Raw genomic sequence first — 21,780 nt, 5'->3', positions numbered from 1 at the left:
TCTCACCTTTCTTTTGTCATGGGAAAGTGCTGAGCTCCTCCCACCGCGGAGATGAAGAAGCAAAGGATGCTGGGTAGGATTCCAGTTGTGCTCCTGCTAACTGAGTGGAGGACATTATCACATGGGCAGGACAGATGCCTCTAATGAGGCTTCCCTGGTGTTCCAGGTGGATGGTGAACATCTGTGTTCCTCCTGGATATGAGCTCATCTGGACATCTCAGATCTTGCTGCCTCCCTCTTTCCTCCCTACTACAGCTAACTTCTCTTTGCAGAGTCACATGAATATAAATGAGTTTTGACTCCATTGACCCAAGCTCTTGTTGAGTTTTGCTGGTTCTCTATCAGAAAAAAAAAAAAAATAGAAGCTTTAGGACACTTCGGCTGGTCTAAGCCTGGCTCGTTTTCAGTTTTGGAGAAATGTCAGCTTCAGCAAGTCTGGGATTGGAAGGTAACACAGGGGAGAGAGTGTTCAGGGGGAACCTTTTCAGTGAACGGGCTGTTCTGGCTTCCTCAGATCAGTTTGCACTAAACAGGTGAGTAGAGTGACATTGCAGTGTTAGCCACAAAAACCCACAAACATGGAGAAACAGCATGCAGTGACCTTTAGCACTGGGGATGCTGAGATCTGAGTGAGAAATCAGGGTGCCCTGAAGATCTGGGGCTTTTCCCTTTCCTTCCCTGCCACTTTGGAGGGCAGAAACAACAACTACCATCTTTTCACATGGTATACGTGACAGTAACTTACAGACCCTGCTTCTGTGTGCTGTCTGCCAGCCTGGAAACCAACGCTAATGGTTTTCCCATTCTATTCCCTTTGATAAGGAAGACTTGCAATTAGCTCTCAATTATAAAGCTTCTCCTTGTTAATAGCCCTGAGCAAAAAGTGCTTTTTAAGTGATGCAGTCATTGCTGAAGGAAGTCCTCCCTCACAGAAGGGATGCAGAAGCCACCTGAGCCTGACCGGTGCAGGTGCAGCCCTGAGGCACATGTTGGGGTATGAGCAAGGTGTTAGTTCTGGAACCAGCCTTGGACACTGATCCTTCCTTTATGATGAATAACTGATGTCTTTATAACACTAAGCTTTAAAAGCAGCATTGGGAGGAAACAAACTCTATTTTGAAGTTTCTTAGGCCTTTTGGAATAAAGGTGGGATTTTTGCTGTGTAAGTTATTTTCTGCATGTTTTTCAGAATTAAACTGGATACTAGGCAGATTAGGCCCAAATTCTTGCTTTAATTCCAACAGGTGCCTCTGGGAAGTTATCTATATTGATGGGTTATAACAAGTGGGGCCCAAGGAATGATAGGGCCCGAGCTCATCAACTCAGTGGTGTTCAGGGCACAGGAGGTGTTTGAATCCCTCTTCCCCCACCTTGAAGACTTTTCTTCAGCAGAAGACCTAGTCCAAAGACTAGAATCATGTTTCATTTCCTGGGAAACCTTTATTAGCTATTTAATGCTTTATTCTCTGCGTATTTCATTATAGCTGACCTCTATGTAAAGCAGTAGGATTCTGTACTTATACAAGGCCCTGATGCATCTCTTTCAAGCTGAGTCCAGTACATTGATATAGCCCGCCTTTTCCTGGAGCACAGGTCTCTGTTAACATGAGGCCTTTTAATCTGCTCAGCAGCCTTCTGCTTCACATTTTCCCATCTAAATTTGGGGCATGCTGAAACACAGGCTGTCATTTTTAAAACCTTTTGAGAGAGACTGTGCTAGGTGCTGGACCTGCTGGTCTTACATAATCCTGGGTGTTCTCCCCTGGGCTTGGAGGGCACATGTGCTGGGACTCCCTGAGTGGGAGGGAGAGAGACCAGGGCAGCTGGACTCCAAAAACTACCTTCTTACCCCACTACGGGGTGTTACCTCTTCCACTGCTGGATTTAACACACAGGTTTATTTTTCTTGTTTGTAACTTACAGGCATAGCTGAGATCTAAGAAATTAAATTGTATACAGCAAATTATTTGATGAAGCCCCATTACTGAAAAAAATTCTTCTTAAAGCTACTCTTCCTTCACTACCACTCACGATCACAGTGTGTTCCTGTGGGAATCTACATTGGGCATCTTGTATTGAAAGGACTTTAAAAACAATTTCTAAGAAGCCAGAGCTTTTTAAAAGAGGGAGTGTCCTGTATGCAGACTGAGGGGCAAAGCATGAGTTATTAGAGCTGTGGTGATTAGTATGTGTACGGCTTTGCTAGGAAATGACCTAAATTGACTTTTCCTCTTTGTGAGGAGAGGAAACCTTAAGATAAAAGACACTGTGGTCTGGAATTGATGTGAATACCCACTGGGGAAGCCTGAGTAATTATGTAATTAGATGACTAACCCTTACCTCTCCGGGACTTGACCAAGGGAAGCGGCTCCATGACATATGAAAGGGTTTTTGCAGAGAATTAAAACAGCAAACATGTAGATTTACCCAGAGAAGATGTGAGGTAGGGCTGATTTCTAGGCCATAGCTAATGGAATGCATCTAGAATAAGTCACACTTTGAACTGGAGCGGATTTAGTTTGTCAACTAATCACCCCATTACTTGCTTTCTGCTGTAAACCCCATCTTGTTTTTCTATAATTTACCAGCTGGGAGAGAAGGTGTGAGACACAAAAGGGGTTTTGTATGCGATACAGGAGGCTGCTCCTGAGGAAGCAGCCAGGAAGCTGTGTGCCGGGCACAGAGTCCTGGCAGGAGCCCTGCCCAGGATGGGTGGGACGAAGAGGGACACAGAGCAGAGAGGACATTCGGGGCAGAGCTCAGGAAGGGCTGCGAGACTGACGCTCAGCACTTTCAACTTCAACCCTAGATGGAAGCCGGATGGGAAGTAAGGTGACGCTTGCTGAAAATGGGGAGGGAAGACGCTGTATCTTTCAGGGAGAGGAGAAATGTAGGCGTAACCTAAAGTCAACAGATTTTATTCGGAGGGAAGGGATTGTTAGCCTAAGGCATGCGTGCCCAGGCACCCAGCACGGATGATGCTGTTGATGTTTGTTGGAGATGATTGTAAGGCAGCTGTTTGTTAGGGCTCTCGAGGGCCAGAGATTGAGGTCGGTAGTGGGAGTGTGGGGGGACGCTGGCTCCTGAGGGAGTGGGGACAGTTGGCAGGTGGGGGCAGGTGCCTTGGGCTCAGGGTCTGAGCCCAGCAAGCAACACAGGCGTGCGGGGAGTGCGGTGGGGAGCAGGACACAGACTGCCGGCAGAGCGGGTCGTCCTAGGACACTAGGTCCTGTACACAGGTCCTGTGTGTCCCAGGTGTGGCTGTTGGGACCTCAAGCGAGTTGTTTTGCCTGTCAGCTTCTACAGATGGAGTCGGAGACTAAAACGTGATGCGGGCCCCTGTTTGCAGTCCACAGAGACCCCAGGACAGGCCACAGAGGAGGGCGGCCCTCCCTAGCAGGGCTCAGCGTGCACCCCGCTGTGTGCCCAGGAGGAGGCCTCCATGTGACCCCGCTGTCCTCTGTTCTCCTCCATCCCGGGGACCATCTCAAGGCCTCCTCGCTCCTGCCTCAGGTCCATGTGCAGCGCTTGGCAAAACCTTTGTGCTCAAAAACTTAGGCCCTCAAACAGCTTGTAACTTTTTTCTTTACGTATGGGTTGTATCTATTTACCACATTAGAAATTGCAACAGAACTGATTCAACAATGATTAACTCACTAAAAACAAGAAACCTGTCACATTTTCATAGAAGTTATTTTTTAATGAAAGGTCACTTTTATTCACTTGTGCTGTCCGTAGAGCAGTGGAAGTTACCCTGTGATACCCTCGCCAGCAGCGCGCTCCTTGGGCAGGTCGCTCTGTGCTGACAAGTGCTGCCCTGCAGGGTGCACAGTGCATGAAGTTGGGTCCTAGCCAGGCAGAGCAGTATTCTGGCGGTTCGCAGTGTGATGAGTGTTGATGTTCCAAGTGTAATCTGCAGATAGGAAAGCAGGGGTACCGGAAACAAAGGGAAAGATACGAATCTGGATTTAAACAGTGCCGTTTCCTGTTCCTGAGAGTACAGTGTGGCCTAATTAACCCTTGTGAATGTGAAACCGTGGCCAGGAGCAGGCAGGGCCTGCAAACTTGACAGTGGCAAGGTTTTAGGTGTTCTTTAGCACAAACTCTAGGGCCAGAAAGAGGGAACTGGGGTCCCAGCTGCCCACAGCAGGCTCCTTCCCTGTTGGAGCACAGTGCAAGGGTCCGAGGCTGACCTCTCCCAGCAGGCAGTGATGGGGTGCTGCTGACCAAGTTATAGGGGAGGAGACCGCACTTCTGGCCTGCTGTGAAAGTTCCTGCTACTGATGGTGGTCCAGTCTGGTTTTCAACCAGACGACCTGCTGGGGTTTCATTAATGTGTCCGGCAATCGTGGGCATCTGCAAAGCCCCTGGGCCTTCCACCGTTTTCCTCATTTTCCATCATTTTCCTCTGGAGCAGAAACCATTGCTTCCCCCACTCCCTCTCACAACTGACAGAAGGCACCGGATGGGGCATCATTGTGCCCCCGAGGAGGCTGCAGGCCCGGCATGTTGTCCCTCTTCAGGACCTGAGAGAGGTGTTGCCTCTCCCTTGTGAAGGGGAAGCGCATTTTCTCTACCAGTGATCACATTCAAATGATGCTTGGAGCCAGCCGGATGTTGTGGTACCCACCTATAATCCTAGCACTTTGGGAGGCTGAGGCAGGAGAATTGCAGGTTCTGGCTCCACCTGAGCAATTTGGCAACTTAGCAAGATCCTGTCTCAAATTTTTTTAAAAGTTTTTTTTAAATTAGTACATATTTGTAATACATATTGATCGCATTCATCATACAGAGTTCGTATCTGTACACAATATATTTTAATTTTTTCTCCCATTCACCTCATCTCAAAATTTTAAAAATGGGTTGGGATGTAGCTCAGTGCAAAGGCCCTGGGTTCAGTCCCCATTAGTGGAAAAGGAAATTACATGGTGCTTGGAGCAGCCACAGCTGTTTTGCAGTGTTGAGGAGGGCCAGCTTGGAGATAAAGCTGACCTGCAGAGAGTGGGTCAGCAGAAGAATAGACAGTCCTGGGCTCCCAGCTGTGTGATGGAAGCAGGCAGGCGAAGGTGTGGCTTTTCTGTTCCTTGCAGTCTGGATACCCCTGGATAAGGGAGGATAGCCCCTCTGGATACCCCTGGATAAGGGAGGATAGCTGAGGCCGGCGTGGCAGGCATGGGCCAGGTGCAGGACGCTTTGTCTCCTGTTTGGCCGCCTCCCACCACTTTGGTGAGCTTTTATTTCCTCTGTGGATTGGAATTGAAGTTCAAAATGACCACCAAAGTCCCCTTTTGGGCAGGCCAGGAAGGAGAAGGGAGGCATCTGTGGCATTTTCCAGGAAGGGGCCTGGGTGTTCTCTCCCACCCTGGGCACGGGGGTGCGGGTATGTGAGAGCCACACTCTGCCATCACAAAACACTGAGTGACTGTGTTCTCTCTCGGTGAGACTCCAGACTCTGTCATCCGTAGTCCCACAGCCTGCGGTGCAAGGCCCCTGACCCTAGTACCGAGGGCTGCCAACCACGAAGCACCGTTCTATGCTGGGGATTGTTCTAGCAACTCCACATACATTGTATTAATAAATTTTGCAGTATGCACAATCAACGCCAATAGAATCTGCATTTTAACAAGTGCACCGAGGCTTGAGTGGAAAAATCACTTGCTTGAGATCCCACAGCTAGTATGACAGAGGTTCAACCACAGGTACGACAGGAAAATTGTCCTTTTAAGCAGTATATTGTGTCTTCAGTGGACGTTTGTTGACTGCCTGTTGTGTGGACATGTTAGAATAGGAATTGCTCTTATTTCTCTTTCCTTGTTTCATCTTTCCCTAGGATGTGTGTTGGAGCAGAAGGCAGGTATGTGATTACTTGCACAGTTCTCTAGGAATCCGGGCTTGTTGGAGTTTATGACCTAGGAATGTAGTCAGCTGTAAGGAACAGAAAGCTCAGTAATAGCGGCGTCAGGGAGATGGGCCTGATTTTCTCCGGTAACAGGCAGTCTGGAGACTTGGGGCTGGCACTGATGTCTCCAGCATTTTCTTGGCTTTCCATTATATTTGATTCTAGATGCCATGAAGTGACTGTTGCAGCTCCAGATATCACATCCTTCTCCTAGACAGAGAGAAGACAGGACGGAAGACAGAAGGGCAGTGGCGACCAAGAGATCGAGGCTTTTCAGTGAAGCAGGTGCTTTTCCAGAGCTATGAGGAGGGCTGCAAAAGTAGGCAACAGGATCGCTGGGAAAGGCTTAGACACACCTTCATCTACCAGTCGGGGCTGGGCACGCAGTGTTGGAATCTGGTCACTAAGGAGAAGGCTGCTAGCTGCACCTTTGAGAGCAGAGCTGGTAGGATTTGCAAAGGTGTTAGAGACAGCCCATTCTGCAGGTAAAATGCCTGAGACTTGTGGGGAACACAGACAGGATGGGAACAGGAGCCATTCCCTAGGCCCTTCTCACTGCACACCCCTCCTGGCCTCATCACCTGCTAAGGAGAAAGCGGGCCCATGGAGAGGCAGTGCGGGGCCCCGCTGGATTCTGTGACTCTGCTAAGCCTTCCCACTTAGACTGGGGAGGCTCCCTGCCAGACACCTGGCTTCCAGGCAGGGGCCCTACTATCTCAGCATCCCAGCAAGGGAGACTGGTTCTCCAGAGATAGCAGGGGGGAGTCCAGCCTGTATAGGAATGGGGGGTCACCACCTGGTATGGCTGAGAAGAGTGGCAGTGAGCGGCATTATTTCCCAGGTCGCTGTGGCCGTGTCTTTTATGGGAAGGGTTTAGATGCTGCCGGGCGTGTTCTTGCCTCCCAGGCTGGAGCGCAGAGTCCTGGTGCCTTCGGATGTGGTGGGAAAACAGTGGACCAGCTCAGCCTATGCTGGTCGCCCTGGTAACAAGGCATCCAGGCAGCCAGCAGAGGGATTAGGTGATGGAGTGAGTCGCTCTGTTTCCCTCTGCCTGGGAAGTTCTCTCATTGATACCAGGCTAGAAGATGACTGGGGGTCTTTCTTTCCCCACCTGGAAGGAGAGACACTGTTCCTTAACTGGAGGTGTCTACACAGTAGGATCCTGCTGAGATGATAATTATAGAATAATAGTGGCGGTGTTTAATATTCTAGAAAACTTGGTCAATTTGCTGACAGAGTTCCTTGTTCTCCAAGTGACTGTCTTCATCAGCCTTCAGGGCTTGTTTTCGCTGATTTGGGGGCACCCTTCCTTCATTCCTTCCTTCCTTGGACTTGTGCAAACTCACAAGTGTCTGTATAGGACATAGGACGTTCACCGCTAAGCCTGCCTCAGACGGTGCAGTCACATCTGGCTCCTTGTGCGCTCTGAATAGTGGGGATAACAAAGGCAAATGGGCCTCCTTCCTCTTCGTAAGGAGCCTCTTTGCCTTCACAGTCCCATTTCTGCCCCTGGCTCAGGACTGATGATGCCAAGCCGTGCTTGCTGTCTTCATAGTATTGTCTTTTGGTCTTGGGTTATTTCACTAAGAGAACAATCTGCTATTGTTTTTTCCTCCAGTGTGTGGAAAAAAAAAAATACTGGGCACATTTGTTTTTCTTCCAGCACATGCCTCCTCTAGAAAGGTCACACAGTCATGCAATGGGGTGGATGTCACCAAGGGGCGGGAGGCTTCCTACTGCTGGTCCCTTGCTGTGGATACGCTGCCTTCTAGTGACTGTCCAAAGCTCTTTTCAGACGGGTGGAATAGTTGTGTCCAAGTACTCACCGGCTGCTTTTTTTCTTTTAATACTAGGGATTGCACTCAGTGTCTTCACACTGACCTAGGTTCTACCTTTTTGAGTTTTAAAATTTGAGATGAGGTTTCACTCTATTACTCAAATAGGACTTAAACTTGCTTTCTCAGTCTCCCAAGGTACTGGGATTATAGGCAAGCACCATCACGCCTGGCTACCCTCCAACATTTAAAGCTAAATATACGCTGAAAAATAGTCTTGTCTTCACATTAGATCGTTCTGGGCCTGAGGCACTTGTTGGCGGGCCCATGCAGATCGTGTTCGACTGGTTTTCCAGGCTGGAAGAAGGAAATACAGAGCGTGTGACATATTTAAAGCAGGCAGCTATGAGGAGCCAAAGAAACCTTTTTGGCTGCCACTCAAAAGCTATTTTTAAAAAGTGCTTGCAGTGCAGAACCCATTGGGATATTCAGTAGTTGAAGCACCACAAATTTATTTTTGTTGGGAGAAATTGCTGTTTATGGGATAATAAATTTTTACATCGTTGTTCTCTGTCTAACGTTCCTTTTGCCAAGATGAAATACTTAATGGAGGTTATCTTATACGTGGATGCCTGAAAAGGATTTTTCCATGTCTGTGGATAAAGGAATGTACAGCTTTTAACAGAAGGCAGAAGCTCTAACTTCAAAATATAAAAAGGTTTCAGTATTACCTATAGTATAAAACACACTGGCATGAAATTATTAAGAAATGTAGAAAATATGTCTATAAGGGATACACTTGTGAAAAAATGTCAGATTGTGAACTGAGAATGTTCTCACTACAGAAAATCCAAAAGCCTGAAAAATTAATTATCAACGCATAGCATCATGTCCCTTGAACCAATGTGGTAGTTTTATTGAATGTCCACTTTATAGATTGAGAGACTGAGGCTTTGAAAGAATAACTTCCCAGTGCTTCCCAGGAAGTACTGGTTTAGTCTAAATGCTAACTCTTGACTGTTGAATCCAAAAACTCTATCACCTAGAGGTAAAAATCTCAGCATTTGTTTTGTTTTGAAAAGACATAGACAAAATTGGGACCTGTTCTATGTACTCTTCTCTGTCTTGCTCCTTTCCCTTGATATTATATGGAAAACATTTTCTCCTGTTAAGAATTTTTTTTAAAAAATTTAAGGGCTATTAACATCCTGTCAAATTAATGTACCATAAGGGGAAAAAGACATTTCAATATTCCCTTCATTATAGTAATGATTTTAACAATTAATCAAAGGTTGGAATGAAATGGCATGTAGTTCCTTCTCTTTGAAGACATGGTCTCAGTTCTTAAGTTTGGTGTGCCTTCATGATATTAACAAGGAAGGCTACTTGCTTGGTAGCAGATTTCACAAGCACATCCATTGCCCATTGATAAGAAGCTGTGGAGGATGGCTTATGCCACGCTCCTGCTCACCACCTGGATAGGAGCCACCACACGCTGTGCCATGGAGTTAGGAGCTATTAACCCTGCCACAAGGGGTTCTGGGACTGCCAGTTGGGACAAGCCAAAGTGTGGAAGAGAGCAGCATTTGTAAGGATGGGCAGGTGGATGTACAAATAGAGAAGCCCTGAGGTTTATAAGCCCTGAGTCTGTGTCTGATGAGGGACCATTAGCCTGGGGTGGTACAGTTACTCTTGACATGGGAATGAAGCTTTGATGTACCCCCGTTGGTCTTTCTATCGTTGGTCTTTCCATGTATCCAGACTAGCCTGATATGTAGCTTTGACATCTGAGGCTAAATTTAAGGACTTAAGGCTAAAAGTTTCATTGCTATAGATTAAAAAAAAAAAAAAAATCAGTGAAAGAGCAAAGGATACAGATTTTTCTATTTTCTGGAGTGGTGGACCTGCCCATTTGATGTCAGAGATTGTTGCACTGGCTTCCATGTGTTGGGTTGTTTTGGGAGGAAAACACAAGAGAGCTGGAAGGGTGAAATTTCCATTACATGGGTAAATTTCCGGGGATGCTTGTGCTCATTTCCATGTTGCACATGCCTTTGCCTTTTAATTTAGCTCTCACTCCCTGGGGGTTGGAGGAGAACAGGTTGCTGTGGAAAAGCGGTAGGCTTTTGAGTCATATAGTTCTTACATTTGAATATGGACTGATCATTTACCGCTCAGCCCATGGGTTCATGCCTCTTTGAACCTCCATGTCTTGACCTGTGAAATGACACGATCATGCCTACTGCCCCAGGTTCAAAGGGGATTAAATAAGACAACACAGAGAGAGAGCTTCGGGCTCACAGCTGTCCCCAATGGATAGACACAGTGCTTCCTTTCCATACCTCCTCCTGTAGGGCAGTGACAACATATACCTAATTTTTCCTGACTTTAGCCAGTAAGGTTACACTTCTATCAACCTGATGCTTTAGAGTGCAAGTTACATAAGTAGGACAAGGTATTTACTGTGTCCAAGTCTATTCGCTCATCGATAGCATGGAAATAGCTACTATCACATAGTATTGTAAGTAGGTACTGTATTACTTGAGATCATAGACACCAAGTCAGAATGCCTACGCAAAGTAGGCACTCAGTGTCTGACGAATACCAGTACTAGATGGGCATGTCTTAGCAGGACAGGCTTCTTCCTGAGCATGGCAGTCTTCTCTGGCTTCTTTGCAGGCATTCTTTCTTCTGTCCACTCACTAACTGGAGAGCTTTCAAAGAGCTCTATCCTTCTACTCTAGACCTTACTTTTTCCTTAGAAATTTCATCCGTTTCAAAGCTATAGCTTCACTTTTAGATGGATAACATCTAACATTTTCCTGAACTCCAGATCAGAGCATCCTATTGCTTATCCACTAACACTTCGATGCCCAAAGGAACATGGAACTCAAAGTACACCACAGCATGGTTACTGTCATCCTACTCCCTCCCAACTGCTCTCCCAGGAGAGCAACTACCTCTGCACTATTGCATGTCACCTCAAGTTTCTGATTTCTTCTTTCCATGCTGAAAGTAGGCACCGGAGTGCATCCTCCAGGCCTTCCTGCTTCTGGTGAATGATGATGACAACAACAAAACTGTAATAACAAGACATCTGTGACCGTGAGAGAAAATACCATAATAATCATTTGATGGTGTGTCTAATGTGCTTAGTATTATTGCTGCTACCCTAAAACCTTAGTGCAGTGGGGCCCTGCCCTGGGCCATGTGGCAGAGACCCCATCCTGACGTTCCTCAAGAACAAGAAAATGTTCTCAGCTAAAGCTGTTCTGCTTTCTCAGATCATGTTCTGATGCTTAAGACCTCAGAACTCCCTGTCTGAACGATTCTGAGTCTTCTCCCAGAGACTGGATGTGGACCTCTGACCCAGCTGTGTCTTTCAAAAGGCAGATGGTGCCACAGATGTTTGCATCACTAGGCCTGAGCACTGGGCATGGGTAGCTATTTGCAGGAGTTGTGGACTGAGGGAGGCCTGGAGTCTAAGGTGTCCCTGTTGCTGCCCATGCAGACCCTGGCGGGGCAGACAGAGCCAGGATCGGGTGGAGAAGGTAATGGGCCCAAGGCTTCTGGAGTGCTATCAATGTCACCATGGCCTGGACAATCAGTGAGGAATCTGACTAATGTAGCACTGATTTAATCACTGCAGTACTCCTTGAGGTATGCAATGTTAGTTCCTTATTTTTAGAGGAAGACATAAGGATTGAAGAAATGAAATACTTAGTGCACAGGTTATAAATGGAAAAGACTAAATTTGGCCCAGATTAGTTTTAATTCCTAAATTTTTCGCTACAATACTTTCTATCCATTCTCTGCAGTGTAGCCATAGTTCCACTGTAGGAAATGTCTGAGATCACGTTATTCCCTTGATTAAATATCTTCCATTCGCTTCTCTCTTTCAACTGGCTCGCAGCCAGTCTCTCTGGCTTGACTTGCAAGTCCCTTCCAATCCTGGCTCACGTCTACCTTGTCAGAATCACTTCGTACCAGTCTTCCCACCAAGACTTGCCCCTCTTATCACCAGGGGACTTCAGCTGTTCTGTGCACCCACTCTGTGCCTTTGCTCTTAAGACTTCCCTGGGAATGACCTTTCCCTCTTCAGTGGCTGTCCTTATCTCTTTCTGTCCCTTTTATTTCAAGGCCAAATGAACACCTGCATGTCTGTGAAGGGACTTGGATTTTTCCAGGATCTGCCGTATCTCTGTACGGTTATAGTTGGTTATTTATACCAATTTCAAAATACCAGTGCTCATTGCCTTCCACTTAGGTGTGTGTATCACCACTTATCTGTCACCTCATTGGTCTACTGGTTCCATGTGGACAGGAGCCATGTGTCACATTCATTGTCACATGCCTAACATGTCACATACTGCTTAGATCAATAATTATTAAATAGTTATGAATGAAATGATCTATTTATGATTGAATATTATCTTTTCACATATAGATTACTAGGCACTTTGGAATACCAAGCTTAGGTCTGACAGTGGTATTGATCTGGTAATGATTTAGCTTTATAAGTCACTTTGATATCACAACTGGAAATTTCTATTTTTTGATTTTGCTTTTTTATTTTCTTGGTGCTGGCTGGGGTTAAATTTAAGGCTTGACATAAGCATGAGCTCTGGCATTGAGCCTGAGAATTTCTATTTCCTAGGAAAGTATTTCTTCAAATTTAGTCTGTCATTTTGCTGTCATGATATTTAATGCACCAGAAATCCTGATAAATATATACATGTATTTTGTCTGAGATTTTCTAGGCCAGTGAGTCCTGAATTGTACATGGAATTGCAGTTTTTCTCAGTGATGAGTTTAATTTTGTTTTGAGGTTACCTATCTTTGATTTATAGGCTTTTCCTCCAGATATTTATGTGATCAAGTTGCCATTTTTCAAGAGTTAGCTAAACACTTTCAGAAGGTTGTCAACATATGAAAAAGGTGATATTCTTGTCCAGCTAATGTTCTTTTGCCTCAGACACGAGCATTGGCATTAGAAGTCTTGTTCTGTTTATTTCCACTTGCTGCTCCATGACCCTGGGATGCTGCCCTCCTGCTGGCAACTCTGGCGCAGCCCTAACTCTTGATTTCCAGCTGGAGTGTTTTCATCATGAAAAGATCATTAAGTAACAAAATGCATGCAGTTCCGTGATCCCAGGCTGGGCAGAACAATTTCCACAGGCATGCTGCATGCTGTTTGCATTTTCACAGTGCAAGCCTGCGAGCTCCATTGTAGGAAAACATGTCATAGAAGGAAATGAGATTAAATTAAGTGCACTGATTTCACATTATAGATTTGACTAAGGTAGCTATATTTTTGAATCACTGAGCAAGCGTAGTTCTCATCAAGAAGGCTTTAGGAAGGAGAGAGAGTTCTGTAAGCATGAGTGATGGTAGGGAATTTTCTTTAGAGGAAAAAGAAGGGGAAACTCTTCCAGGAATATGGCCCAGCTTTTGGTAAAGTGGGACGAGCCATGACAATAGCAGAGATAAAGTGAGTACAGAGAAGGGGTTTAGACAGAGGCCAGTGTGGAGACCAGCGTTCAAGGTGCGGGGCACTGCCTCGGAGGAAAGGAAAAACATGCTTATGTAAGAGTAGGAGAGGCCTAATTTTACCTTCTCCATATTTCTAAAGAAATCAGCCCCCTGCATTCATGGGTTCTGTATCCATGGATTCAACCAATCTGAGATATAAAATATTTTTTGAAAAGTGGCATATGTGCTGCTGTGGTGGCAAATGCCTATAATCCCAGCACTTGGGAGACTGAAACAAGAGGATCACCTGTCTCAAAAAAAAGTACCATCTGTACCGAACTTGTACAGATTATTTTCTCCTGTCATTATTTCCTAAACAATACAGTTTAACGATTATAAATAAGCATGTACATTGCATTAGGTCTTATAAGTAATCTAGAGAGGATTGCAAGTATCTATAAGAATGTATGCAAGTAATATGCAAATACTCCATGGTTTTATGTAAGGGACTTGAGCATCTGAGGATTTTGGTATCCAAGGAAGTTTCTGGAACCAGTTCTTTGTGGGTACCAAGAGACGGCTGTAATTTTTTTTTCTAAAAATCTTTCAAATATAGAAACATGCAAATGGCAGGACCAAATCCTCCTCACCCTCCCTCTCTTACCCATTCTGTATGTGTATGTGATTTTTTTATTCATGTTATCACATATTATTCTACTTTATAGATGTGCCACAATTTGATTTTATTTGCATTATAAATAAAAATGCAATTAAAACCCTTACAGATAAAACTGTGTCACCCCTGTGATTATTTCCTTAGAAAAGGTCCCTGGTGGGAGAAAACCCAGGTGAAGCATATTTACATTTTAAAGTCATGGAAATGTATTGATAAATTGCTTTTCATGAAAATCTTAAAAGAATAGGCCAGTCCATGTTGAGGCAGAAAGTGGTTCTTGGCAGATCGGGAGCAGTTTACAGTGTTTTGCAGCAGGAAGTGTGCAAGTCCGCAAGCAAATGACTGGCCCAGGAGCCAGTGTGGGAAACGTGAGGTGGGAGACGCTGGGTGGAGGAGAGGAGTTTCTTGACAAAGGTCTTTCCCTTGCTTGCTGACTGTGACATGCTTAGCGCGGTCCCTGGACCACAGTGAGATTGGCAAGTGGTAAGCGTGAGGGTGGCTTCCTGCCCAGGAGCACAGCTCAGGCTCCAGTGCCAGCGCCACCTCCCCTCCCTTCCTTCCTCAGCGTCACATGGATGGCGACACGCTTGTCCCTCTGCGTTGCGTTGTCCCATGAGTTATGAAATGAGACAGCACACCTCACCCCCCAGCACAGAGCCCAGCACACGAAAGACCTCAATAGTGGCTTACGTGACTCCCGCTGCCACACTCTCGGTTCAGTTCTTTGGTTGAAACTGACAGAATGCTTGATCCAGAGAGAAAGGCCAGTGTGTGGCGCATTATTGAGAGCAGGCGGCTTAGTCTGATCTTCTTAGTGCATTTGCTCATCTTTAAAGGCTTGGCCAACCTTAAGGGAGTGGTATTCTACTGTTCTGGGCTATTAGAAGGTGAATTTACACTTGCCCCTGTCAGGGACAGGAACAACACCTGCTTTTCCTTTGTGGTACACCTAGTGCTCACTGTAGCACACGGCATTAATAGATGCTCAATATTTGTAGAAAAATGAATTCTAGAGCAACCTCCCACAGGGTTAATCCCCACTACATATTGCCTTTCCTTCTAGATATAAAAAAGAAAACTTTTATTTTTTCTCCTTGATTATTCAGAACTTATAGCTTATGGTGGAAGTATTGATATTGATAATCTCAAATTATACGTGAAAATACCAAGTCATGGTCTATTATTACTTTTTTTCCAAAATAAATTAAAAACTTACTGTCCTTTATAAATTATCTTTTTGACCTGTAGTGTTTCATATTTTTAAAATACTGTAAGAATATTAGATAAAAACTTTAAAATGAAAGAGATAAGTCCGTTGTGCTTTCACAATAATGTAACAAAATGTTTTTGTATTTATGTTGCTAATTTTGCAACTATTTTTTAAAGTTAGACATATCAAATATAAAAGATAAAAATCTAGCATTGGAAGTTTTTCAAATGATTGACAAGCTTACTTTATTGTTTATAAGTGTTCTTTTCTTGTGAGACAAATCTCTTAGTATAGGATGGCCCATAACGTGAATAGAGGTTGTTTTTTTTTAAGGACAGGAGAGTGGAATCACTTACTGTAAACATACTTGAACTATTAATGTAAGTTTCCAAAAGAAATATAGGAAAATGAGTTAATACTTCCTTTTTTGTGTCCAAGTAGGTAGATTTACTTACCTTTTTGAACCGAACAGGAAAAGAAAATGCTGTAGTGATGGTTTTATAAGGAACCAGGACTTACTGAATTTTTTAAATAAAAATTTTCTTCAGGTTGTGCAAATATATTCTAGAGTTAGTACAAAATTGTTACAAATAGAAAGTATATTTTAAAAAGAAAGAATTTCCCATGCTACTATATAGAAATACCCATTATCAGTATTCAGCTGAATTCTTTCTTTGGTAGTACTGTCATTGATTTCCATTCTACATATCCTATTGTACTGTTAGGAGCTTTTAATGTACTGGTAACACTTTTATAGAAAAAGGATAGATAATAAAATTTATATCCTAAGGTAATATATGAACCTAACAATATTACATTGTTTAGGATTCTCTTTCCTGGATTGAATCATATAAAATGGCTGGTATTCAGCCAGTTTGGCATACAAAAATGACAATTTCATATATTCAATTTAATAATTGCAGTAGGCTTGCTAAGAAATCTTGAAAGCCTGCAGGAGAAAACAGATTTTATGTTGTACCCGGCTCAATCCCTAAAGTCTACATCAGTTCCTGACAGGTGAAGCTAATCTTTGTTTTGAAATATAAAAGAAAAGGATTGACACTGGTAAAAATAACTTCCTTAAAATCGAAACAACTTGGAAATATTTTAACTGCATTCTAGAGAAAATACATTAAGGAACCAATTTAGTTCCAGTTGGCTCAATGGAATTGGCTTCAGCAAAACTTAATGAAAATCCCTCAGTGTTCATAGAAGGTGTATAGCCATCTGTATTCATAAACACAAATGATAAGAAACTGAACATCACAGCAGGGGGTGGGAAAAACCTCTCCTCAAATTAGGAATGGTCACTACTTCGGGGAAAAGTGGAAGTTGAGGCTGGAACTCAGCATCTGGGTCCAAAGCCAAATGTTTTCCACTCATCCAAACTTCTATTACCTTCTCACGATGCACCCCCTGCATATAACTCAGTGGGTCATGACCTACCGCTCACCGTAAGATAACGTGTCTTACCTGTTTTATGCCTGTCCCCGCTTCTCGTGGGGGGTTAAGTGGCCTGGCCATCATCCTCAGTGATGGAGCTCTCCACTGGCGAAAGCGTGTGGTGTAGGCTTGGGGACCTGTGTTTTAGAAACAGATGGTGTCTATCTAAATCACAGCTCTGTTACTTAGAAATGTGTGACCTTGGGCGAGTAAACTAATTTTTCTTAGTTTCAGTTTTGTTGACAAGTAAATCTTATCTTAGTCCATTTCCTGCTGATATAAAAAGAACCCTCAAGAGTGGGTAATTTATAAAGAAAAGAGGCTCACAACTCGAGGCTAGTTAAGTCTTCTTGGCTTCTGGTAAGGACAGACATGCACACGAAGAGTGGGTAATTACAAGAGAGAGAACAGGATGGGAACTCACTTTATCACATCCACTCTTACAGTAACCACCCAGACCCGAGAGAGCAAGAACTCAATCCTCAGAGATGTCATGGATCCATTTGACCCAGGCACTCCCAGCTAGACCTGGGGACCGAACTTCCACATGCGCTTCCGTGAGAACAAACCATTTCGAAACCATAGCAAATCTCCCCCTCAAAAGTTTTACCAAATAGTAAATACAAATGTGTATAACACGGCACATTGCACATATTCTGCTGATTTCAGCCAGCCATGGATGTTGTGTTACCAGGCAGCAGTTTAATCCTAGAGTCCTAGAACTGTAGAGTCTAAGCAGATTTTAACAAATGTATAATACCTTCCTGCTCCTTCTTGTCTGGTGCATAAAGAAAGAATCAGCCTAACATTCAGAAATAGCTTTGATTTTACTGGAAGTTTGTGTTTGTGCTCAGGTTAGTAAGGTAACTATCAGTAAATCTGAACTCTTCCCTTATTCACCAATTTTAATTTCCCCTTGTTCTTTGTTATCTTCCAGCCCAATACAGCTGGTCTGTGAACACTGATGATGCATTGAAGGAAATGAGTTCGGTCTCTGTGACATGACCAGACCCGGTGTCACGGGATCACATCTTTCTCATCCATATGCAGTACTGCTAATTACTCTCCTTTAAGAAATAGTGACACATCAGGACGTGAAAGCTGGGGACACTGTCCTTATTTAATTAGGCAAGAATGGATGTGCCCGTGTCTGTGCATAAAAAATAATCCCTAGGCATAATTGCATGTTGCTTTTTCCTGTGCCCTTTTCCCAATGAGGCAGTGTCTAGAAAGATCGAAGGATGATTTATTCTTATACAGCGTGTGTGTAGGGGGCTCTGAGTGTGTGCCGTGTTATGCTGTCATTAGAAATGCCATCCCGGGACCAGTTAGCAGGCCTGTTGTTCTTTCATGCAAATCAACTTTAAAAACTGAAGGCAGAAGGGTTTTTATGATGTCACAAGGCAGGCAAGGAAACCAGTTCTGCCCACCGTGTTGTGTTCATTTCAGCATGTGTTCCTTTTCTGCCCAAGTAAGCATCTGCGGCTGGTGACACAGCTCTGGGGGGATAAGGGGGAGTGAGAGACACTGAGGAGAGGTAGCTGTCCCCCTCCCCTGTGTGCACACTTGTACGGGCATGCACACACACACACACACACACACACACACACGCACACACAAGAACACGGGGTCAGTATAGTATCATTTCAGTTCCACCGTAGCAAAACCATGGCCAGTCAAGCCAGGTCCTTGTCGCCCAGGGCAGGGACTCTCACTTTGGGATGCACGTGCAAACAGTGTTTAAAGGGCTAGCAGCCCCCTGAAAATGATGGGTGCTCTCCTTCAGCCATAGTTTTTTGCCAGATTTTTTGTGTCTAGAAAAGGTTAAGAATCACATCTATCTATCCTAGCTTTGCTCTGAACTTTTGAGACTTTTGTCTCCAGTCTGTCTTCACTGTGTGGTCTTGGGCAGGCTGCAGAACTGCTCTGAACCCACCATTTCTCAAACGCAAGACAAGAGCAGGAACGCGTGTTTACGGTTAGTGACAGGTGAGACTACACACAGATTGTACGTGCCAGCTTTCTCTTTTATCTGTCTTATCCCATGAATACGAAGGAGAGCCTCTGCCTGTTCTATTGTGTTCCTTGCTGGATCTTTCCCAGCACCAACATGGTGCCTGGCACCCAGGGGACACTCAGATGCTGCTTGAATGGTTGGTAGGGTGGAGGGTGTGCCCTGGGTCAATGCCCTGATGAAATCTGTCTGCAACCATACATCCCCAAAGGACTTACTTTTAAGAGAGACCTTGGTGTTACAATTGGTTTTGCTAAGACAGCCCTGTGTCCTGTGCAAAATCTTTCTGACTACATGAAAAGACTAGATTCATGTATTCCATGCTGAAAAGTCACATGTGTTGGGCATTTTATCTGTATCAGGACTGGGCAAACTACTGCCCATAGGCCAAATTTGGCCTTTTGCCTGTTTTTATAAATAAAGCTCTATTGGAACATAACCGTGTCTATTGACTGACTTTCTGCCTATGACTACTTTGTGTCTCAGCAGAGTTGAGTAAGGACAGAGACCATATGAACTGTGTAGCCTGATGTATTCACTACCTAGACTTTTACACAGAGGGTTTGCAAATCCCTCCTATAGTCTATGTACTCCTTACTACAGGCCTTCAGAATTGCTCTTGAATTAGCTTTTTTTATAGAGGAGGGCCTAAGACTCCCCAGAGCTAAGTACCTTTGTTGGGCTCTCACAGCTTGGAGATGGTTAGGGTTTGATTCTAGGCCTGCATGACTCCGCACCCGTGGTCTTTCCACTCAACACTGATACCTTCTGACTCAGCCCAAACCTAGCTGAACCAACTGTGTCACTCAGTGTCTGGGCCTGGGGAGGGGAGCAGTTTGAAGAAGCATCTGGAGACCTAGTGCAGCCTGGCTCAGGCCAGCAGTGTCAGTCACATGATGATTAGCTGGGATTTCAAGGGTTGCTCCTTACTGGCAGGGGAATATGAATACCCAGTAATTTACATGCAGACATGATGCTGCTTCCAAGGGTAGCAGGTGGAATATTTTTCAGAAAGGTCCTTGTCGATCGTGAACATTTCATCCCCTCGTGCTGGATCCCTTGGTGAGGAACATGCAACAGTTGTGTGTTTCCAGCTCAGAGCTACCTGACAGATTTCCCTTGTTTTAGTCTCAGAATCGGGCACTTCCAGGCTTGCTGCCTGGTGCTGTGGTCTCACTGGCAGCTCTGAGTCCTAGTTGGAGATGAAAGTTCTCTTGCAGTGAATTAGCCCGGATGGATCCATGTTTCACAGGTTTATAGATGAAGTTCTGGGCGGCTTCTGCCGGTACCTCCTCTGTGCCTTATTCCTACTTTTTGCTCTTTTTTCCCCTTTCCAGTTAATTTTCACAAGCTTGTGAGCTGGTTAGGATGGAACAAAAGAAACAAAGTTGGAAAAACTAGCTCTTCCTGCTCTGACAGCACAGTGGTATTTGCCTTGTAAGTGTGACAAGCTGATAATAATGCTAACAGTGACAGTTACAGCCACCCAACTGTAAGTGACACAGTTGGGTCATTTGTCTGTCTGTCAGATCTAATGAAAAATGGCTGTGGTGTTAATCAGTTGCCATATGAAAACGGGTACCATAACTTTGGGTTGGGGAAGGGGAAGGCGAGAAGGATTAGGAAGCGGAATTCTTCCCGATGGTCTGTTGTCGCTTCTCTTTGTGGCCAGCATTAGGGAGTGTCTGTGACTGTCCCTTCAGTGCTCTCGGGTGCTGTTGATGGAAGATTCCACAGACTAGCAGCAGAGCTGCAGGGTGGAAGGGAGGAATCAGAGCTATAATTAACTTTCTGTGTCACTGTGTTCTACAACAGTGACCCTTATTTCCACAAAGATGAAATCCTGCCTCTAACCTTGTGACTTTACACTCTCCAAAGTCAGTGCATCTTTCAGTTTCTCACACAGATTAAAAATGCGACTGCTCTGATTTGTTGGGGGCTGGTAAAATGAAGTAATATTTTATTTGTTGTGCCAGTGTAATTCCATGGAGAAATGATGGGTTGATTAAAATTCTTGGTTAAATTTTATTTTTTTAATTATTTCATATGGATGCTTCTAACAGAACGATATTTTTTGGTCTTTGCAGCTCTTTTGGTTTATTCCTGACATATTTTAATGCCTTTTTTTAGGGCTTTAAATTATCTAATTAGCCCTCCATGTTTTATGGGATTTTTTGTTTGTTTCTCTCTGGCCAACTCTGTTAGTAATTGATTGCGTTTCTGTCATGGCAATGTGTTTATTATGAATCTTATACAAAATTCAGATCTATTTCTGGATAGAGACTGCAGAGGAACTTTAAAAATTATAAACGTTGAGTACTTTGAGTTACGGAGGAATTGCCAAAGTAAGAGAATTTTAATTTGTACCCACGGGGCACAGTGCTGGGGATGATATGGTTACTTCCTAGCTGGGGAGAGAGTTCTGAACAAGGCACAGGAATCTATAGAAACGGCACCCGCTAGAGTTGCGCACCCCAGCTGTTCTGGGTGCAAGCAGTGCATTAACCTAAGGAAGAGCAAGAAGCATGTTCGGGGTGCAGCTGTGTATGAATTAGTATACCATTTACTAATCAGTGAAAGTAACTGTATTTACTTTTCTTGTAGCCATACTAAGAAGGCAGGCTCACATATGCTATCATTTCTGCACCGCCTTTTTTTTTTTTTTTTTTTTTTGCTGTGTTTTTAAGCCCACGTGGATTTTCATTATTGGTTATAGTTTCTGTGTGGATGAATGGCAGTATTTGAAGTAGGTATACATAAGGCTGGTATCACTTGACTGCCAGCTTTGTTGCGCTCACATGTTGTCCCTATTTCTGTGTCTTCCAGAGAGAAATGCCTGCTGCCTCTCCAGTTGGCTTTGGAATCCAAGAACGTGAAGCTGGCTCAACATGCCTTGGCAGGGATGCAGGTATAGCTTTGACTGAACGTACTGGAGTGATAGAAATTGACAGGCTGCTTTGGCACTGAGCGAGCAAATCGTTAACTTTTTAAATACTGGCTGTGTAAAAATCTGGGCAAAGATGTGGTGGAACTAGGAAATAACCAAGAGGATCACAGGATTTTCTTTTATTCGCTAGAATTTCTCTGTGCACAGCATTATTTGGTCGAGTCTTTGCCGTCAAACATTGATTCGTGGAGAACCAGCTAAGCTCACAAAAATCTTGTTTTGTGGAGTCCAAGTTTCAGGAGAAGGAGGGATCCCAAGAAAGAGTGACCCCCAGATTCATCCCGATTCAGATCTTGTGTGTATTCAACATACGAGATTCTGTGTAATGAGATTTAGTAGCAAAC

At 44.3% G+C, this 21,780-nt stretch overlaps 1 protein-coding gene across 1 annotated transcript in view; it reads left to right on the top strand.

The window, feature by feature from the left end:
- Positions 1 to 21,780, top strand: part of Arfgef3 (ARFGEF family member 3) — a gene marked incomplete at its 5' end in the record, with an annotated part of 145,735 nt that overhangs the window by 15,598 nt on the left and 108,357 nt on the right. Inside the window, 1 exon segment of the mRNA XM_013516654.1 lies at positions 21,316 to 21,397. Coding sequence (XP_013372108.1) covers positions 21,316 to 21,397 — 82 coding nt within the window.

The sequence above is a fragment of the Chinchilla lanigera genome, unplaced genomic scaffold (genome assembly GCF_000276665.1).
Source record: "Chinchilla lanigera isolate Chin_1 unplaced genomic scaffold, ChiLan1.0 scaffold00035, whole genome shotgun sequence".
Classification (NCBI taxonomy): domain Eukaryota; kingdom Metazoa; phylum Chordata; class Mammalia; order Rodentia; family Chinchillidae; genus Chinchilla; species Chinchilla lanigera.
This window is presented reverse-complemented; position numbering and strand designations above follow the sequence as displayed.